Raw genomic sequence first — 22,159 nt, forward strand, 5'->3', positions numbered from 1 at the left:
TGGTATCAGAGCCCGTCTCTCTGATGGTATCTATCAATTTATCCATGCATTTATCTATGCCTTTTAATTTTAACAATGAACTTAATCTTTACACTACTTACTAGCCTTGAGTCACTTTCGTTCTCAACCTTATTGGACAAAGTCGTCCCAATCTCTTGAATAAAACTATTTTTACAAAGGCAAGAAATCAGTTTAAGTACTCTTAAAAACAGTAATCAAAAGGAAAGTAAGGAATCAGAATAAAAAGGCAGAATTTTGTTGAATAATTCTTTATTTAGCCACCGAGTTGAGGTGAGGCCAACACTGAAAACATCAGCAGCGAATAAGTGGTATTCCCTATTTGTTATGAAAACCTTGCTGTAATTTAATACACTTACACATTTTAATAGGCAATGTGAGAATGTTGGGAAGTTTTCAAAGTAAAACACCAAGGGATGAGTGTTTTGGTGGACTATTAACTTCCTTTGCACAAGGAAACATGATATGGCACAAAAGCATTCTACAGATAAACAGATGAGAGAGACGGCAAAGAGAATATCATGTGGAAAAGGAATAGCGGTCTTTGAGAAACCAACGAACTGACACGACTGGTGAATATTCTCACATTCATTCACATAACCTCAACATTTTTCCCCCCAGTGCATTAAATGCTACTTTGAGAACATCTTAAACTTCAATTAGTATGCCTTCAGGAAATGTCAATGTGAAACGGAGTAAAATGCTGCAACAGCCAATCAAAAGAAACCTTCACTGTGCCGAGTACGGTAAACGGACCCCCAAAAAACAAGGTTATTTAAAGTGCAGATGAACCAAGTCAGTCATGCTGGAAACGGAGTGATAATCAGTTGCTGAGTGTTCATGCATACAATTAAGAACAACTTCGAAGGAAGGATTTTAGTGGTACAAAAAAAAAGGGTAGAAAATGTGAGTATCAGCTGATACAAATCTGTACCCTTAACCTACAATGAAAAAGTAAATAAATAAAATCGATACTAATAATAATAATAAAAAAAAATCTTAAACTTTCCTCAGAATCTTAATCATTCATCAAGGGGTTTAATGATGAGCAAAATCCCCTTCTTTATCCTCTGCTGATTTGTAAGAGAATCTCCTAATGCGTTATTTCACATGTGAAAGTAGGAAAGAGTTTCTTCAGAATACTTCTGAATACTATCATGAAGCCTACAAGACTCTTGTATTTGTTGTTCCTCCGCAAGCAAGTTCCAGGTTACAGCGCGCGGGGCCGCTTGGGGTTAATCTGCTTGCTGGCTTGCTCCTCTTCTTGGAGCGTAGAACGGAATGACCTCACTTTATCTGATTATGCAAGCAGACACACATCCATTAATACTCCATTGCATCTGGAAAACATCAAACTCTTCTGATTAAAGGAAAAACTAAAAATTCATTGTAGAGGACGCATTACCTCGGAGCTCAATAAAGATCTCAATCTTCTGGTCAAGAATCTGCTCGAGCTGAGAGGAGTAGGTGTCCACATCATAGTCCACCTCCTCAGTCATCTCCAGGAGAACCTTCTCGTCCTCAAGCCACCTGATGGACTCCTGTCAGCACACACAGTATGAACATCATCATTAGCATTTCCCTTTTTCAGTTTTGGGGCAGAAGCTTATCGGAGTATAAATAAACAGAAAAAAGCAAGCACAGCAAACCAAATGCTGACATAAAATAGCCTAAAAAGCTATAGAGTGAAAGCACAGTTAAAAACAAAAGAAACACCTGAAACACAGCCCTGTGGTCCTCCAAAACCTGCTCCTCCATCTCCACCAGCTGAGACACTGCCTCATGGAACGTGAATAGCTGTGGGGAGACTTCCTCTTCCTGTCAATATTCAAACACAAGATTTAATCCCACCAATAATGAAGAGTATGATCCACAGCATCTAAAAGGAGACTGAGGCAACCAATCGATTGGCTGTCTAATTTTCCTGTTTATGGTTTGTTTTATGCTTACAAATGATTAGCAATATTTATCTTTATAAAGCATGAATACATTGATGACAAATACAGCCATTATAAACTCATAAAAAAAATATACTAAAATTGAAATAAAAATTATTTGAGGTGTAATTGAATCTTTTTAGTTGAGATGGCAGGGTTTATCACCTATAGTCCTTTTAGCCCCACCCCCTTTCTGTGCTCGTTGTGTTCTGTCTTCCGGTTTGAATTTCCACAGCATGGAGATAAGATTTTACGGATTTATGAATGAACAGCTCGTTTTAAAATCTTACCGGTCAACTGACATTTGTTACGAAATCTGCTTCAAACATTATGGAGCTCATGATAACTTTTGGTAACTACAGTAAATCCACTTCACCAGCTAATTACTCTTGGACAGCAATTCCACAGAAATATACAGCAACCACAAAAACGGAAGTTCAAAGAAATAAATTCTAAACATGGCTGCGCACTTGTTTCTCTGGCGCATAAGCAGTTATCATATTGTCATCAAGCATGCATTTTTAAAGTGAAGTAAGTAATAAGAAAAGATGTGTTTTTACATTCTGTTCACAGAGCAGTTTGAGGTCATCTCTCTGAGGGGAGTTACCCAACTCCCAATCCTCATCCATGAGATCCAGCTGGTTGATGGCATTGACGGCGTTGACATTGGGGCGGATTCCCTCCATCACAGCATTAGGATCCACGGTCAGCTCCTTCACTCTGAACGCACAGATTGACAGCATTTATGATGATGTTTTTAGAGCAATCATGCTGACCTAAATGACACCATGCACAGGTCCGAAAAGCTTCAATATAATCTGGGTACTTACTACAGAGAACAGTTAACAAAGTGTAACCTGAAGTCACACTGTGTACTCTTACTTATTTAAAACAGAACCTTACATTATTTAGTACAAAAAGTTTAAAGCTTTATACTTTTAACAAGCATGGTATGACAAAATCTACAAACAGGAACAATAGTTTTTTTTATTGTATTGTGTCATACAACTTGTAGCCATTTGTCCAGTTAACGCCAACTGTTTATGGTGTCATCTAATTTTTTCTAATTGTGTACAGTGTTTATGTGCATTAACATTAATATAGGTGTTATTACTAAAGGAGAAGGAAGGACAAAAGCACCACAGAAATGCCAGACATTCCCAGGGTTAGAGAAATTAAATGACAGCAGATCATCAAAGGGGAAATGAAAAATGTTTACACCAAGCACAACCATTAGTGTGGGAGACGTGAGTGCAGCCAATGTGTCTAAAATTGAAACAGACTGTGGTTATACACATTGCTGTGCATGAATATTTATTTTCCATGCATCAGTTACAAGCCAACATGGGATGTTGGTTATCTACTGAGCAGTGCTGGGATAGCTACTTTGAAATTGCCAGACAAGCTACACTCGTAATGTAATAAACTTAAGATTGTATTTATAATTAAATTACTTTAATTATAATACATCTATTATATTATATTATTTTGAATCAGAACAGTATTATTTCTGACAAGTATTTACTGTAAAAAAAAATTACACTAACAACTAATAAATCACCCTCATTTACACAAAACATTGATAAACAGCATTTAACTAAATATATCGATACAAACAAGCTGTAAAATTCTATGTAGATACTACTGAGCGGGTCAATTGAATCGGTAAATCATTTTTTTTGAAGTAGTCACTGAAATGAACAATCTGATCTAAGGTTCTCATGAAACAAAATTATAGTAGTTGTCGTCGATAGCAATACCAGTTAACTGACAATACTTGGTACCAATTTTGAGGTTGTGATACTTTTGACATCCCTACACAGAACACAGTGATTCAATAAAATGAAATGTCATTTGAGTGATCAACTAATTATGGTTTTGAGTTTTAGTTATAAGACTGGAATACAATATAAAAAAAAAAAAAAATGATTTAGGGATTTGTATAGTTGTTTGCAATTTTTCACTACTTGAGATGGAAAAAAATGCTTTTTTTTCCTTCTTTTTTTTTAGTTACTCCCCAACACTGCTGCAGTGTGTCTGACTGAGAACAAGGTGGGAAGCTGCATAGACATGTGCTCATACTCATAGGTAGGAGACGGTTCAGAGCGACTTCCTCCCCCTTGAGAGAAGGGAATGTCAGAGGGGCTAATCCCAAACTCCTTTACTCTGAAGACAGTCAAGAAAGAACAGAGAAAAACAGCAAGAGAGAAAGAGAAGAGCATAGCCAATCAGGAGAGACAAGTTATGACAAGACTTTTTCCCATCAGCATGTTAAATCATCGGTAAATACAAAAATACTTTTTTAAAGACACTAAAGGCAACATGTTCAGTGATATTTAAAATATCTTCAAAACAGTTGAAAAAGAAAAAAACAGCTAAAAGCTTCATTGGCGAGAGTGTTATTTTTCATGAACGCACAACAGTGCAATTTCCTCACCTGTTGGCATATCTCAGAGTGTTCAGCGTGTTCTCACAAGAGGCCATACCAGGAGAGATGGTGGCGATCTGAGCAGGCAACAGTCACAATTTGAGCTGTGCAACCAGGCAAAAGTAAACTTAGCCAAATCCCAATGTATGAGAAAGAGGGCTTAATCAAACTTACCATGCATGTCCTGGAGTTCTCACCGATAAATGAGTCTCTGAGGACCTGTGTTAGCTTGCTCGCTCTGAATGGGGTGTGAGGCTTATTACGGCCCAGAGCTCTGATACATTCCTAATATTTGGGACATGCAAGATCACAATGATTAACTTGAAAATTCAAAATGGCACCTCTTGACCAAAAGGTTGCCAACCCATGCTCAAGAGTTTGCCTTGGGGTGGTATTTTTAAGGCACTGACCTTTAGAGCCAACAGACTCTTGTTGATTTCGGCTCCCTCTAAACGAGTCTGCCGATCAGCGCTGGACGTGTCCGCTCCACGCTCGTTACCCGCCAGATCAATCAGTGAGAATTTGCCATGCATCTTGCCCTTCCTTCGTAGTATGATTTGAAAGACGGCGTGGCTACGGGATGAGTGGGCATTGGCTGAGGTCTGACCTGATGTCCTGAAATTATAAATAGGAAGGAAATTCAGGACCAATTACACACCGAAGATCATGAATCATTTTTTGGAAACGATTTAGAGATGTGCATATTTTATACAGCAGCAAATAATTCAGTGTACATGTTAATTGCTTTACCCACGAGTATTACCTGCAGCTGTTTCCCATTTCAATGAGTTTGAGAACGTCCTCAGTGCATTTGACCTCACGTTCCTGAAGCCCAACCACTTGCACCTGCTGCTTTCCATCTTCTAGCACACGCAGCTTAGCCTTCCGATTCAACAGATCAAATACCTAAGACGACAAAGACTTTGTCAACGAATTGTCCTTTTTAAGAAATAGGCTATAGATCACATCACAGCCATAAGTCATCAGCTCTCTAAAATAACACTCCTGATAATCAAAAACAAAATCAATGAATGGACATATTTTGTGAAATGAAGAAATGAAAATAATCCAGTCATTAGCAAATGCGTAAAATTCTTCAAATGGTACACCACATCTTCAATTAACAGAAAGCGAATGTAACTCAGAGCCACTTGCCTTTCCACTGTAAATTTCAAAGAACGTTGCGTAAACCTGAAGATCCAGCTTCTTATAGTTTGGTTTCTTCAGCATGAGAAAAACATCTCGAGCTGTGTGTACGACACATATATAAATGAGTTGTTTGAATGAAATAAGATTAAATAAATTACAGGTCCAAATAAACATCAATTACCAGTTAATGCATAGATTCCTTTAGAGCAATCCTGGTTCTTTCCTGAAAAATCTCCACCCATGGTCTAAAACAAAAAGCAATCGATGAGCTTTACGTCCAATTATACAAATATATATATATAAAATGAGCAGTACAGGTATTGTGGTATTTTTTTTAAGTACAAAAACTAATAAACTATCCAAACAGGATTTTTGAAAATCTCCCAATTATATTAAATAAACACTTCTTACATGAGTTTTTCCACTTCCTGTTTGGCCATAAGCAAAGCATGTGGCCATTCCTCTATCAAATATGGTTTCCACAAGAGGTCTTGCAGTAAACCTTTGGAGAGAGCAGATAGAAGTTATTTTCCTCTGACAATGATCAATTCCTGGCTTCCTTTTTAGAGAAATATTCTTGTTTAATGAGCAATGAATGATCCTCTACCTGTAAACCATTTCATTTGTTGTGCTGTCATCAAAGGCATAATCGAAGCGGAATGTTTGGTTCTCTAGGTATCGAGTCAGGTCCACCTTCTGTTTTGGTTCATGAACCATGACAACATCTTTACTTGGAATAGTGATCACATCTAAGTCCTTTACTGTCAACTCTACAACACAAATGAGAAATAAATTACAAAATACATAAGTCAATCAAAAATAAAAAAAAGGTATATTTCATTTTTTTAAAAATTAGTACGCCAATTGTCCTTTCTGAGGCATTACCTTTTTTATTGAGGGGTCGTTTTCTAACACAAACACATATTCTGTGCTCTTCAATCTGTCGAAACATGAAATACGTTTTACTTCTCAAAGTAAAATGTTGTACTTAACATCCAAAACTGAATTATAAATTATGGCAGGTTATAGTTTTTTTCTTATTAATAGATTTTCATAATGATATGGAACATAGTAATTTTGTTTTTAGTATTACTGTTATAATAATCATCATCATTAAAATGTGAATCTCAAATACAGCTTGTCCGGGTAGTATTCCACCCCAAACTCAAATAGAGAAAATTTGCGGAATAAATAATCATCATAATAAAAATAAAACAATGAATAATAAATTAAATAATTTAAAGATGGTAATATTTGGTATTTTTTGTATTCAATTTCATTTAAGCTCAATTATTATTAAAAAAAAGTTAAATAGATATAAAATAGATACCCAGATATTTCTTTATAATACCTACCAAATCTGTCGTGGTTAGTGGTCGATAGTCCAAACTTGCTCTGAAGTCTCTGATCATCTGAAGTATTTCATAGTTTGGAACCGTTGTATCAGTCTCCTTCAAAACAAAAGCACATTCACAATAGGAACACAATTAGGTGAACTAATCTATTAGTCAAACCTGAGAAACACATTACAATTAGAAGCTTAGAGGCAAGGCAGAGAGATATAATGACAGAAAGATGAGAAGTCTCACCTGTGCTCGCTTCTCTCTCAGTTCCTGTTGCTGTATCCTGCGCCGCTCCCTCTTCTCCTGCAATTTTTCCACTTCCTTCACACAGTTTGACTTCCTCCTTGCTGTTAGAGAGCACAACTCCATTTTAAAAAAGGCAACAATTGCTTCCTCTCTTACAACCCGCCCCCTCCTCCCACTGTATCTCCCTCTAATATAAGTGTGTATTTGTGTAGACAGAGTGGCTATAGAGGCAAGCCAGAGCCTCTGGCAGCTGGCACATGGTAGCGCCAACAGCCCTCTCCATCTTAAAGAGTTCTATTCTATGAGCAGGCCTTTTCCAAAGTCATTTATCTATGCGCTCTTGCTGTCTACAACATATCTGAAATGACTGCTATTACTTGCAAACAATAGTATCAGTAAAACATGGAATAAAAGATTAGGCCACATAACAGTCATTAATATTCATTCAGACTCTAATTTCATCTACGCAAAAACAGTGTGCAATTTGAACAATGACTCATATTGCAACACTAAACTAAGGGTAGGAATTTTTATACACCTGATGATTTGACTTAATAGAAATTCCGAGAGTTATGATCTAATTCCAAAATTATTCTCTAAGCATCTCAATTTTGTATCAACAGCATAGGGGCATAAATATACTAAAATATGGCTGAAATAACCTGACAATAGACACTGCACGGATCAGATCAATTCAGAATTGTTTGAGAAAGAATCACAACACATCTGTGAATCAATTTTGCCCTCATCCTCTGCAATAAACAAGCAAATCAGTCAAGAAAGCTTGTAGTTCTCCCCAAAGGATGTGCAGTATCGTGCGACACACAGAAAACAGGTTGAGCATTTTGATTCCAGATTAATTCGGCAGACAGACTCTAGTAAGCTTCATAAATTCAAAGCAAGAGGATTAATCAGGACAGTTTAGAGTCATGTCAAGGCTGCCCGGTCACAGATATTCAGAGGGCCGGCTGGGGTGTCCAAACCACACCCCACGAGATTTGAGCCAAGATACAAACAGATGATCAAGGTTAGGTTTACTGCAAAATAAAGACTCCAAAAGGATGCTTTGTCTTTATGCATGACATGCATCCTCTGCAGGAGGCCTCAGTTTGGCTTTCAGAGTTTTCCTATGGGGAAAAGGGGGTTGACATGAACGGACTGAAAAGCACTGAGGAGTGTCATATTACCGTTCTGTTGCTGAATTAGCTGACTTTGGGTCTGGCTCTGTGTGGGCTGAGAGGGTTGCTGTGCAGGTGGAGGGGGTGCTGATTCTGGCTGCTGCTGCTGCTGTTGGGCCGGCCGTGCCCGAGTCGAGCCAACTTTACAACAGAACACATAAGAGTCAGCAAATCACAGTCAAACTATGTCTGAAAACACTCAAACATGGCTATGATGCACAAAAATGGCACTCGGGTAGACAGCTTTCCACATTTTGAGAAACAGCCCAGCCGGCGTAGTATGGTAGTATGCTGAGACAAGTAGCTGAGGTCAAAATTGTGTTGATTTTACTTTTTTTTTAATCATTCACAATAAGAGCAATAAAATGTATTTAGAAAATAGATAGGGTGAATGTAAATTTCATGCCGACTTTAACACTATAAAGCCTGCCATATCATATTTCTACAGCTAATGGGGTGACCACCTGGTTATTGCTCTGTTGCAGGACAGTAGATGTGATTTTGTGGGACAATGCGGGAACACGTGAGTGAGAGATACATTTTCTACTATTAAAAATCGTTCAAACCAAGAGTGATAACTATAAAAATAAAGTTTAAAATTTAAATAAAAATAATACTATGTAAATATTGATTTACATTAGTAGGTAAAATCTCATTTTATAAAAAATACATTTCCTCATAGCATCTAGTATATTTTACTTTATTAATCTATGCAAAAATTAAAGGCGTTTTTTTAACGGATTTAATGCATTTTTAACTTTTTTTTAGTTGGATCTGGCAGGTTTGATTTTCTTATCCAGAATGTGTCTAGATGAAGTCCCGGCTGGTGTAGCTGTATTTAACGACTTTCATGAGGTCCACACTGATTCTTTTGCTCTGTCCAGTCAACATAAGCAAAATACTTATCTACGTATGGTTGGGATTTTTCCCGCTCTAGCTAGAACATGACGGCTGCGAAAATTGATTTTTAAACACCAATCGCATTTTAGTATTATATACCTTAGTATTTTAGTATTATATTACCTATTGTGGTATTGTAAGCTCCCAATTTCGGGACTGTGGTCACCCTAATTCTCAATATGATTAAAACTTTCCTGAAAAACCTATTGTACACACCAGGTTGTTTTACCCCCCACAATAAAAACTACACAGCATTGATCATAAAACTAAAAATTTTAATATCATCTTACTAAGACATATTATTGGAAAAAATAAGGTGTGACAAATTATGTATATGCATTTTATGTAGTAGTCTGCTATACTGTTATAAAGATCACATTGATTTACATTACAAGTTATCAGAATTTCATATTCCTATTTGCCCATATAAAAAACCTTTCCAAATTGCACATTTCTTGGCCTCTAAATAAAACTAAAGTATTTTTTCCCTCAAATATGGGCTCCATATTCTTTTCTATAAAAGCCTGATGCATCAACAATTATACTTAACAAAAAACATATGCAAACTTTTATATTTATTTCGATTTTTACAAATATTTTGTCTAAAGGTTCAAAGAATAATCATAGGACTGAATATTAGAATTCTGTTATACAAGAGTACCCTGTCAAGATAGAGTGCTTGTGGAGTGTGCAATCTTTGAAAACTACACAGGCGCAGACTGAGCACACTGAGCCTGACACATGCACGTGTCACCCCTTCATTTTGAAGCACCCAGCACATGCACACTAAATATTTAATTAAATCACAGTCTTTAGCCGATTAATAATCGCACATGGGGATACTGAAATTCAGAAATTATTTTGATTTATTGTGCAGCCCTAATCAAGAGTCATATAGCAAAACTACCTCTGTTGTCCCTGGATGGGATTTCACTTCTTCCCGGTGCAATAGTTCTACGATTCTGCACACAAACAAAAGCATACAAAAAGGTTAAAAAGATGCGAAAAATTAGAGTGTAAACTCAACATTTAACTGTGATCTTGTACAAACCTTAGGGATTTTGTTGACTTTCACAGAGCTGGGTGTAGGAGGCGGTGGTGTAACAGGGCTCAAGGAAATCTCTTCCTCTGCAGCAACATCTGGATTTAGTGAGAATATGCACTCCAAATCAATCTGTTACAAAAACAAAAAGTGAAAATTACAAGAATAAAACATTTTTTTCGGATCACTTCTATCCAAAACAGGGTTATTATAGTTAGCTAAAAACTGAAACCCTAAAAATACATTTTTGAAATAAAATATATGTTAACTAAAATAAAATATAAAAAACTGAAAAATAAAAACTGATTCAAAATATTAATAAAAACTATAATAGCATCTCACAACTAAAATAACACTGATCATACCAAAGCATACAGAATGTCCTAATATTAAAAAAGGCCAGGGTATGATTTTAGAATTCATATGTAAAAGGAACAGCACGTGGTCATTGACTGAGGGCGAACTGCACCCTAACAACACCAGAATGTTGTTCCATCCATAATTAATAACAAAGGCAGCTGAGAGGCTACTAGACTTACCTCTTTCCCTTTGGTGTCTCCATTTTCTATCCATTCCACAGTAACACTGTCATTATCTTCATTCAAAGAGGTCACCATGGCCTGGTGTATTCGCCCTGTAAGAAATCCAACAGCTCTAAGTGAGAAAGACAAATGAAAAACATTCATTCATATGTTTTGAAATTTTAAACAAGTTTGAGTGGATCTTGAAGAGGTCATGTACAAGATGGCATGAACGCAAAAACCTGCATCAGAAGTTGTGCTTATCAACTACTGAAAAGTCTCAGGGCATCACCGAAAACAAACAGCCATGTTTCCGTATCTTTTATTCAGAGCGATTCCTACTCGCACGTCTCCATCCCTGCAATTATTCAACAGCCGCATCAGCAGGAAAAAGCACATATTATCCTGCCATAAAACAAGCTATTTAAACCCCAGCTTGCAACATCAGGCCAAAAGAAAAGTCAAGACCCTGCTTTAAGTAAAAGGCACTAGAGACCTCCTCTGTTTAAAATGTCACAAGCACTGCTCGTCTTCAGAGAGCATGTCAACAGTCATCTCTATTACGCAACACACAAAACTTCCCAAAGAGACAGGAGTGGTTTGTTTAACAGGTCAACAGATCCAGGCTCATTTGTTTCTTTGCTACAAACTGAAGTTAAATATAACACAGCCTTCTCAAAGAGATAAAACCATAATCTGGTCTGACAGTCTTCAACATTGTATTTGATGCTATTACAAATGAAATGCCACTGAATGCTCACAAGACACAAACAACTAGTTTTTACTAAATCTATCTACATTTCTGTACTGAGACATCAGCAGAAATTAATTTGATTGTCATTGCAGATTTACTGTCTTAATCTTAATTAAACATCTTAAATGTATTGTCTTTTTATGACTAATAAGATACAGATTGTTTTTTAAGCGTTCATAACAAATATTCAGAACAATTTGTGTTTGGTTTTGACACAACATTAAATTAATATTAAATATAAATTAATAATTAATAAAATTAATATTAAAATATTGCAACAGTAGTATTATTACTATTGTTGTTATCTATGCAAAGTTGTAAAGGGGAAAAATAGTTTTTATCTGTCTTTGGCCACATTTTTAACCTTAAAATAAATTGCTGTTATTTAAAAAGTTGAGTAGATATCCAAACAATACATTAAATAGGCTTCTTCACATGCAAAAGCCTTTTTTTTGGTTCTATTTATAAGAGATTGAACTGTGAATATTGGTAATATATATATATATATATATATATATATATATATATATATATATATATATATATATATATATAATCAGTCACTAATCATCTGTCTGTCTATAATGCAACCAGTCCCAAGATTCTGCTGTCAGCATTTCTTTTGGCCAGTAGGATGAGATCAATCTATGAGCCCACATTACATAAATTAGAGGGAACTTGCTTGTCATCTTCAAATCATGACACTTACTGAGTCATCCGTCCATATTATTATGAATATGTAAACTCTCAGATGTCATCATAACTTCAAATCAGTGACTGATGTGAACTTAAGTGAGCTGAATCAAAACTTACAGTGAGTTTAAGGCTCAAAACTACCAAGCCAAACCAGCTGGTTTGTGTAAACCCAGCAACCTCCCTCTCTCCACACTTATTTACACCCAATCTGTAAAACGAAACATTCATTTGCAAACGACTTAAGATGGCTAACCCACATAAATCCAGAATCACCAGGACTTCCATGATTATATTCCCTAACGTTACCAATATAAGACATAAATAATTCCCCAATAATCTACACCATGTAAGCCAGTTGTTGAGCTCAAATCAAATACAATCGCACACATTACGAATAACTAAACAAACTCCACCCGGTTTAGCAGGTGGCTAACCTAACGTCAACCGACAGTTGCACTGTTGATTGACACAAGCTCGTTAACTACCCGGCAACCAGCAGCAACAGACCAAACTTAACGCCATATATCGATTTATACCAGGCTCAACCACCTAAACTGTCGTTTCTGTCATGTGTATTTGTGAGGTAACGTTAGCATCCGTTAGCCGAACCGGGGCAACGACTTTAACGGACGGTTACAAGCGACCCAAATATGAACTCACCATCGCTGCGCTTTATCTCCACAAAAATCCCCACGACGATCTTGCCGAAGGTCGCCGCCATGGCTCATTAACGGGGCGATGGGAATAGTCAGATAGACGGGCGTGTGGGAACTAAAAACAGTGTTTGTGCTTGAATTTTTCACATTTGTTGTTCCGTGTTGCTCAAAACCGGGAGGCGGCCACGGCGCGAGACATAAAGGGAGAGAGAGTACAGGGCGCGTGCGCGGCGTACGTACGTCCGACTTGCGTGTTTTTTTTACCCACAAGTCCCGCCTCCTGCACTAGGATTGGCTAAAAGCAGCTGGAGGTTTGCTATCGGACAGTAATGTAACCTTAGCAACCAGTGGAAGCGGGAAGGTTGCTGTGTGGCAAAAATAAAAATGTGTTTAATGAAAGTAGTCAAATTGAACTTAGTTTGGAGATATACCTAATCAGGTGAGAAAAAATATATATTCCACATATCAAAAAATAAATACTTGTAACAAATCCTTCTCTCCTTATTATTATTTTTTTGTCCAGAAGTCTTACATCGTTTGCTTCTTTTTTAAAATAATTTTATCTATTTTTTAAGGCAATTGTTTGAGATATTTTGTTATTTGGGATTGTTCTGCATTTCCACTTCATACTGCAGTCCTGACTGATTGATTTTTATTTGCCCATGTTTAGGCTATATGACCTGCCCATTCACTTTAATTGTGTGTGTGTGTGTGTGTGTGTGTGTGTGTGTGTGTGTGTGTGTGTGTGTGCGTGTGTGTGTGTTTTCATGCCTTCATTTGTGTGTGTGTGTGTGTGTGTGTGTGTGTGTGTTTTCATGCATTCATTTGTGTGTGTGTGTGAGTGTGTGTGTGGGTGTGTGTGTGTGTGTGTGTGTTTGTTCTGGATCGTATAAGCTTTTTTATATATTTTTGACAAATTAGAAGAAAATTCCCCATTTTTCACATTCCCCATTCATTGGGCATCATTCAAAATGACCCATGAATAATTTGTTACTATTTTTATTACAACCACATAAACTCCTCGAATCCACTCAAATTAGTTTTGTGTATTCCAAGTTCAAGAGCGACAAATCTCCTAATGTCTTGGACCACTCCAGTGAACACTAAATTTCTAAAACTCAAACAAAGATGAATTACGGGTCAAAATGACCCGAGGAGAGGATGGGAATAATTCCCTTTTAAGTTCATTTGTTGTTTCTTCATGTTTTAGTATTTCATATAAAGTCACTTAAAACAAAAAGGAGAAAAGGGCAAAGAAAATGGGGTTAATGTCAATGCACAATGGTTTGAATTTGTTTAACTTTACTGATTCTATTTGGTCGATAAGATAAGCACGTTTATGAAAAACAAATTATTAAATAAGTAAATAAACTAAACAAACTTAAGAATTGAAGTACTGGGAACGAGGAATAAGGTCTATATCGATCAGGTTATCATGTAGTCAAGGTTGCGTTACGTTGTCATATGTGAGGAAAGTGTTTATGATGCTTGCTCTATGTTCTCAGAGTTTCTTTTGTAGTGGTAGACACACACATTTTTAATAGGATTAATAAGACTTATTTCGGTCGTCAGAATGATTTTTCATTTTAATTAATTTAAATATATATAGGCTAGTGGATTTTTAAACAATTTTGAATGAATCATTGAAGCGAGTGTTTGTGAACTGATTCAAATGATTCGAGTCACTGAGATGAATCAAAATCCACATCGCTATACCAAATCTGACAGTAGCAGGTTCTGGCGCCAAATTGGTCTACATTGAAAAGTTCTCTTTCTGAATGACCTTGTGGCTGCACACGGAAAAGTTCTGGTTGTGTAACACTGTACTCTTATCTGTGTTGAGAGGAAGTTCTGACGTTTGCTTCCTTAATTCGTTGTCCACCCATACCTAAAGAAATCCCAGTATTGCAAAATATGCTTTTGCTTTCACTTACTTTCAGTAATACCCATTCAAGAATTAAAGTGATTCAGTCTGCAGAGTGAGACGGAGGAGAGATGGCAGACTGTCCGGATGAAACCACCAGATTAATAAGAAACAACCCCACCCAAATTAGGTGACTTTTTTTGTTTTGTTTTGTTTTGTTTTATATATTGTTAAAAAAACAATGTATTGTATTCATTTGATTGTTTGTACTTTTCAGACATGGAAGGCTCTACCTTGCTGTGTTTTCAGCTGTTTTGGGCAATTTCAATTTTGGATTTGCCTTAGTGTTCCCCTCCCCTGTCATCCCCCAGCTTCAAAAGGGTGATGACCCTCGGCTCCAAATGGACATCCATCAGATATCATGGTTTGGTGTAAGTTAATTTATGTATATAGAAGATGTTTTCAGGTACATACAGAGAATACAGAATCCTGTCTAGCTAGTTTCTCTTCTTTCGTTTAGTCAATTTTCACCCTTGGAGCAGCCGTAGGGGGTCTTAGTGCCATGGTGCTCAATGACCGAGTTGGGAGAAAGATGAGCATCATGTTGTCTGGAGTACCATCTGCTGCAGGTCTCCTTGTGATGGGGTCCGCACAAAATTTCTGGATGTTATTATGGGGTAGATTTCTGACTGGAATCGCTGGTGGTATCACCTCTGGCTCCATTCCTGTAAGTTATCTGTTTTAGTCCATCTTGTTAATCTAATTGATGAACACACCTCTAGTAAATCTACAGTGCCACAGTAAAATTTAAAATGTAAAAATTGTTTTTGTTTGTGTTTTTTAGTAAGTGTGTGCAGTCTGATTTGAATCTGATGAGATAAAATTACTGGGTAGCAAGAAATAATACTCAGACATGAAATATTTAACATGTCTCCTGGCTTCACTCAAAAACACAGTGCAACCATTGATTCACAAATAAATGGCTTTTTTTAATGAATCGGTTGTAGAGACTGCTTACTGATTGGATGTTTGTATGACCACATGTTGTTAAAGGGGTCATGACATGACAAATCCAATTTGCTTTGATCTTTTGACACATAAGACGGCTGTGTAACATCCTGCAAGTTTCTTAGCTTAAAATGACCTCCTCATTATAAACAAAGCATTTATTTAAAACAGATCCGAAACTGGTTCGTTTGGATATTGTGGGATTTGTGACGTCAAACAGACAAATACATTTGCATATGACTGCCTCCAGAGCAAGACATCAATGAATAGTTATAAATCATCGCACCATAGGCCCCGCCCACTGACGTTCAGTCGTTTGCCGACACTGGATGTGAACGTCACGTCACGTCAAATGCAAATAGAACACATTATAATCACTGACTCTGTCTACACTGGATACAGTACACAGATGCACATTCAGTTTCTGACATTGTCCAGGCACTTGAGTGTGATGCCAACAGGATAAATGGAAGAGTGAAAGAACGTTCGCTTTGACGCATCCTGTGTAAAAAGTTTGTTTGTGTCTCTGTACAGACTTCAAAAGGACCTCAGAATCATAAACAAGATGGTTTATTTTTAATGGTTTCCCAGATTGCGTCGGAGGATTATGGGCCCTATCATACACCTGGTGCCAATGCAGCGCCAGGCATGAAGTAAAAGTTTTTCTGCTAGTTTCAGCCCGACGCAGTTATCCTTTTCAAATCCTGCGCCACGTTGTTTAAATAGCAAATCCATTTGCGCCCATTTGTTCGCCCATGGGCGTGCTGGTCTGAAAACGAGGTGTGATCAGGTGCATTGTTGGCTCGTTGCTATTTTGAGGCAACTGAAATAGACTGCACCATTAACCAACAAAAACATGTTCTAAAGTCAATGGCGCAATATGTTTTTTGTAATTTAAAGAGCGTGTTAGTAATGTGCGCTTATAGACGGGTCCACAACGCGCGTACACTTTGTCCCGTGGATGGTCTTCTTGGAAATTCCCCCATGTAAATAGCGAATCCGCCATGGCGCGAGCGCAACTGGCTTTTAAAGGGAATGGGAGATGAGACTCTGATTTGTTTATTGCACGTTACACCCAAAACACACCCATTACTCATTAAGAGAGTAAGGACAACAGTTTTAGACCATGCGCAGGGTCCGCCGACCATTTTTCCCGTCGTTAAACTAGCAAAGCGTTCAGAGCGTTTGACTGCAGATTGTTTTGTAAACGAGGCACAGCGTAATGGAGAGTTTGCAAAGACACTTTTGATAAAGCAGCAGCATCCACTGTTCTGGATCTGATAGCGGCTGCATCACAAATCGTTAGTAAATCATTTCATAATGCTCTGTCTGTAAATGACGGTTTCATATGGATAATGTTTAAAAACACTTACTTGGGTGAAATAGTTTCCTATCCTGTTTCCTATATGCAATGCCGTTAGCCAATCAAAACAGTATAGCCTTAAACTGACAAGCCTTAAAGGAGACGCCCCTTAAAAACGGATCATTTCAAACAGAGGGTCAGAATGAGAGCTGGAAATAATCTATTTTCCACATATTTGTTCTTTTTTGTGGAAAATTCTTTATTAACATTATGAGTGAACCTCAAGGAACATATAAAAATAATTTAAAAAAAATCCATGTCATGATCATTTTAAATATAAGACATTAGAGTTTAACTGTTACATATGGAATTTTAATTAATGAAATGTCTTTATGGGTCTCATTGACATCAGCTGATGTTTTTTTCAAACAGGTGTATGTGTCAGAGATTTCACACCCATCTGTGAGAGGTGCGCTGGGTTCATGTCCTCAGATCACAGCTGTCTTTGGAAGTCTAGCGCTATACGCTCTTGGTAAGAGAGCTCATATTTCTCGGGGTTGTTTTGGCTGTATGATGAAACACACTTTCTCCAACACTTTCAAGGATTTCATAGCACTGTCCTGTACGTCCTTTATGAATTATGCTGTTTTATGGTCTCTCTCCAGGCTTGATTTTGCCGTGGAGATGGTTGGCTGTGGCTGGGGAGGTCCCTGTGATTATCATGATGATTTTGCTTTGCTTCATGCCAACCTCCCCACGTTACCTTACCATGAAAGGAAACAGAGCAAAAGCAGTTAAATCGCTAGAATGGCTCAGGGGCCCCAATTCTGATTACTTGACTGAGTTCAGTAAGATCGAGCGCAGTATCAGCTCTCAGGTAGAGCACACATTGCAGTCGATTACATCATGTTATCAGGGTGGAAAAGAAAATTAAAGGACATGTAAATAGAGTTAATTAGGGAGAATGGGGTCATTCATATTGTTCCTTTTGATTAATCAGAAACTTCAATAATAAGACATCTTACAGGATTAGTTCACTTCGGAATTAAAATTTCCTGATAATTTACTCACCCCCACGTCATCCAAGATGTTCATGTCTTTTTTTCTTCAGTCAAAAAGAAATGAAGGTTTTTGAGGAAAACGTTCCAGGATCTTTCTCCATATAGTGGACTTCAATGGGGTCCAACTGTTTAAAGGTCCAAATTGCATTTTCAATGCAGCTTAAAAGGCTCTACTTGATCTCAGACAAGGAATAAGGGTCTTATCTAGCGAAACGATCGGTCATTAAAAAAAAAAAAAATAATAATAATAATATACTTTTTTAACCTCAAATGCTCATCTGGTACTAGCTCTGCGATGCGCCACGCATACGTAATTACGTTAAGGTCACGCGTGTTCCGGTTTCTGGTCCAAAAAGGTAGGGTAGGTTTTTTTTTGTAAATGGCGTTTGAGACTTTGCACGTTCGCTTTGTAAACACTAGGTCGGTACTTCCGCCTATCTCACGCGTGACCTTTCAACATGATTACATAATGCGTGGCGCATCACAGCTAGTGCAAGACGAGCATTTGTGGTTAAAAAGTATATATAAATTTTTTTTTTTTTTTTTTTTTAAATGACCAATCGTTTCACTAGATAAGACCCTTATTTTTCGGCTGGGATTGTAGAGCCTTTGAAGCTGCATTGAAACTACAATTTGGACCTTCAAACCGAGAAAAACCCTGCAATGTTTTCCTCAAAAACCTTAATTTCTTTTCGACTGAAGAAAGAAAGACACAAACATCTTGGATGACGAGCGGGTGAGTAAATTATCACAAAATTTTTATTCTGAATTGAACTAATCCTTTAAGGTATAAAAGCTGCTTTCTATGACTGAATTGAAAGATTTAATGTTCTTCAAAAGGGGGTCTGACAATCATTGTTTGATTTAAAACTTATGCTTGTAAAGAAATAAAAAAATATGCATTATAGAAAAATACAGTTTTAAATTACTTGCATCTTTTCACCAACAGGGCGCATAATGGAGTGATCTCAAAACCCCTTTATACTATAAACCAATCCTAATCTCAGTCTTCATGAGATTTCTGCAGCAGATGACTGGTATAACCCCAATTCTGGTATATTTGGAGCCCATCTTTCACATGACAGCTATTTCACTGGTATGTCACATAGAGTATATTTACCCATTTATTACCATGAAAAAAAACATGAAAGAGATTTACTCACAAAAAAAAGTTTAAAACAAAATTGTCATTCAGGAACCGAAATATGATGCAGCATTAGTGGGAGCTGTAAGATTGGTCTCCGTCACTATTGCAGCAAGTTTGATGGACAAAGCTGGTCGAAAAGCTTTGCTCTTCACTTCAGGTTTGTGTAGAATAAAATAAAGTATTATACTTGGTCAATTTAATTAATTGGAAACAGACCAATGAATAAAATATCTTATTTTCTTTCTTTAGGATTTTTGATGTATATAGCCACGCTTTCAATGACCATGTACACCCACAGAACACCATGCAGCCATGGCAATCTTACTTTAACAGAGGGTTTGAAGAGCGCCTATGGAGGCTCAATGGGCCCTGCCTTCGATCCAATGACTGTAATTCCTCTCATTAGCACTATGGTCATCATATTTGGTGAGTTTGCTTAGTTTAAGGTAGTTTGTTCATACAGTGTAACCAGTTGTGCTTCTACTTACTGTATAATCTTTTTGTTGATCACAGATAATGAACCCATTGATTATTATGACACTTTAGTTAGAGATGTTATAGTTCAACATTATAATTTTGAAATGGCTTAAAAGGGACTTTTTTTCAGAGAAGCCACCGTTTTGGCAATGGAACTGAATTACATCATTTTCAAAATTATAAGTTTTTACTTTTAATGCCAATTCACAGTGAACCGACAAATGCCAACCAACGGCAACAGACACTTCATCCGGTTTGGTGTGATACCCATGTCGATTTGGTCGCCGCTTGTTTTTGCTGTTTGAACATTCATTTCATGGAATGTCATGGTCTTGGATTGTCTGCATGTGTGGCATCTGTTGCTCCAGTGTGAATTGGCCCATATAATTAGTTCTAGTTCTATTTCCTTATGTAGGAACATGCATTTGTAACATGCAGCATAACATTACTGATTACTTTGCCATGCAGGTTATGCTATGGGTTGGGGCCCAATCACATGGCTGCTAATGTCAGAGATCTTACCCTTGGGTGCGCGTGGTGTAGCATCTGGTTTGTGTGTTGGTATTAGCTGGATCACAGCCTTTGTTCTGACGCAACTCTTCATGCATGTGGTGGTGAGATAAATTTTACACACATAAAATATATTTTTATTCATTCTTTTATCTGATACTTATTTGAACTTAACAACATTCTTGTTCAATGTCATTAAAAGATAATACAAGCTGCTCTTGGTAATTTACTCATATTATACATGGTTCTTTGTTTCTTATCTGATTTTAAATTTTTAACAGTATAACTGTAAAAGGTAAACTTTTCACATCTTTTCATATAGGAAGCCTATGGACTTTTTGCACCTTTCCTGTTCTTCTGTGTCGTCTCTGTAGTGAATATAATTTTCACTGCTAAATGTGTGCCAGAAACTAAAGGCCGAACTCTGGAGGAAATTGAGAACTATTTCAGGACTGGCCGAACCTTCACCATTCTTGATCCTTAAAATGCCCATTTATGCTATGTGTGTGTGGGAGATTTGTCGCACTAGAACTTGGAATACACAACAATAATTTGAGTGGATTCAAGGAGTTTATTGGGTTGTAATAAAAATAGTAAATAATAATTTTGAATGACCCCCAATGAATGGGAAATATGAAAAATAGGAAATTTTCTTTTAATTAACAATTCAGTGTGTAACTGTTATGTTTATCTGTCTGAATGATCCATGATGTAAATACAATAATTTCTCTTAAAAAGGCTGTATATACTTAATATGTATGTTAAAGATTAAATCTAGTCTCACAGTTTCTAAATGACAAGATCATGTGACTGGACGCTGCACCTCCCTTTCACTGTTCCGCATTTGTTTCCATCAGTGTGACCTAAACCTATTGCACAAAATCGGTTTGTCCAGGAACAAAAGTAAAATAGTACAGAGAGAAAGTATGATTCATCCAGATGGGTGTGGACCACAGCTAGACTTGAGCAATATATATATATATATATATATGCATTATTTTATATATATATATATGTAAATTCTACTGGCCTTGGTCATGTGCTGATATATGAATAAAGATTTTTGTTGTTAATATTATTTGATTATCACTGAAGTTAATATATTCTTTCCCAATTATTTAAATAGATCAGTTTTTTTTAGGGAGCATATTTTTCAAACAAAAGCTTTTTGTTTTAGAGAAAACAGACGTTTCTTCTCATTGGCAGCTTTAATGATTCCTCTTTCTGCTGATGATATGGTGCTTCCTGTCAATCAACACCAACTATGTGTTATGCACCACATACTACATCTGTGAAGGCTAAAAATCTGTCAGAACGCCTACAGGTGGTCAGCACTGCATGATCTGAAAGGCTTATGTAGGTCATTCCTGTTCTCAATCTCTGAAACTGACCAATACCAATGAATGGCAGATTTAACCACAAACAATATAATAATATCATATTGTTACATTTTAAAGTCAAATTGTATTTAAAAAGAAGAAGAAGAATGTTATACCTGTTAATTATTTGGAAATAAAAAAAGTGAATTAAGATAATTTGATCTGCAGTATCCCAGCGTGTAAGATAGCCTAATTCTCACTGGCTCGTATCCAAGAGGTATATGTTTACATGTTCAAAAAAATGTTTTAAAGGAAAGATCATGTGATGAATGTTTGCATGGCTTTAAGCTGCTTTATTGGTTTCCAATGAGTGAAGGGTTGCCAAAAAATGTGATAGGCTACTTAAGGGTGTTTAACCTTATACATTACACAATCAGGAAGGGCCAGACCTGTCAAAGCATTATGACTTATTACTTAGGCTACTTATATATCGATCGTATAATTTATTTATTTATTTATTTATTTATTTATTTATGAATGTGTGGATTTTATTTATTTAGCTTATTTATTTATCCATAGTAGTCTGAGGAAACATTGCAATT

At 36.7% G+C, this 22,159-nt stretch overlaps 2 protein-coding genes across 5 annotated transcripts; one reads left to right on the forward strand and one right to left on the reverse strand.

Moving 5' to 3' along the window:
* Positions 1-253: 253 nt before the first annotated feature.
* On the reverse strand, positions 254-13,121 carry kif2a (kinesin family member 2a). 4 transcript variants are annotated; one of them, XM_077224209.1, is made up of 21 exons: positions 12,873-13,121; positions 10,781-10,875; positions 10,251-10,373; positions 10,107-10,161; positions 8,309-8,440; positions 7,122-7,222; positions 6,888-6,983; positions 6,418-6,472; positions 6,140-6,302; positions 5,944-6,034; positions 5,714-5,777; positions 5,539-5,630; positions 5,147-5,289; positions 4,794-4,998; positions 4,558-4,668; positions 4,393-4,460; positions 4,038-4,121; positions 2,516-2,675; positions 1,735-1,836; positions 1,424-1,559; positions 254-1,314 (listed from the first exon to the last, which is right to left on the reverse strand). In XM_077224209.1, exons 1-21 carry the CDS (start codon positions 12,931-12,933, stop codon positions 1,229-1,231), a joined length of 2,223 nt encoding a protein of 740 aa, XP_077080324.1. In that variant the 5' UTR covers positions 12,934-13,121; the 3' UTR covers positions 254-1,228. The 4 variants fall into 4 exon arrangements, with proteins under 4 accessions (XP_077080324.1, XP_077080325.1, XP_077080326.1 ...); XM_077224210.1 differs by having other exon boundaries at positions 10,781-10,895; positions 12,873-13,009; XM_077224211.1 differs by lacking the exon at positions 4,038-4,121.
* A 1,682-nt stretch (positions 13,122-14,803) lies between these two features.
* slc2a6 (solute carrier family 2 member 6) lies at positions 14,804-20,858 on the forward strand. The gene is given in 10 exon segments (XM_077224226.1): positions 14,804-14,922; positions 15,010-15,163; positions 15,253-15,459; positions 17,476-17,575; positions 17,709-17,920; positions 19,054-19,200; positions 19,300-19,408; positions 19,501-19,677; positions 20,197-20,342; positions 20,561-20,858. Coding segments are annotated over 10 exon segments (1,473 nt in total). The 5' UTR covers positions 14,804-14,863; the 3' UTR covers positions 20,723-20,858.
* Positions 20,859-22,159: the final 1,301 nt, after the last annotated feature.

This window comes from Siphateles boraxobius, unplaced genomic scaffold (assembly GCF_051911475.1).
Source record: "Siphateles boraxobius isolate OS27281-9 unplaced genomic scaffold, OSU_SipBor_1 9, whole genome shotgun sequence".
NCBI classification, from domain to species: Eukaryota; Metazoa; Chordata; class Actinopteri; order Cypriniformes; family Leuciscidae; genus Siphateles; species Siphateles boraxobius.

Bases quoted from the DNA above. Each gene is read 5' to 3' on its own strand.
- kif2a (XM_077224209.1), bottom strand. From the start codon at position 12,933: ATGGCGGCGACCTTCGGCAAGATCGTCGTGGGGATTTTTGTGGAGATA. The intron at 6,473-6,887 runs GTAGGTATTATA...ATGTTTCGACAG, and splicing joins CACTAACCACGACAGATTTG to ATTGAAGAGCACAGAATATG. The intron at 1,837-2,515 runs GTAAAAACACAT...GAATATTGACAG, and splicing joins AACTGCTCTGTGAACAGAAT to GAAGAGGAAGTCTCCCCACA.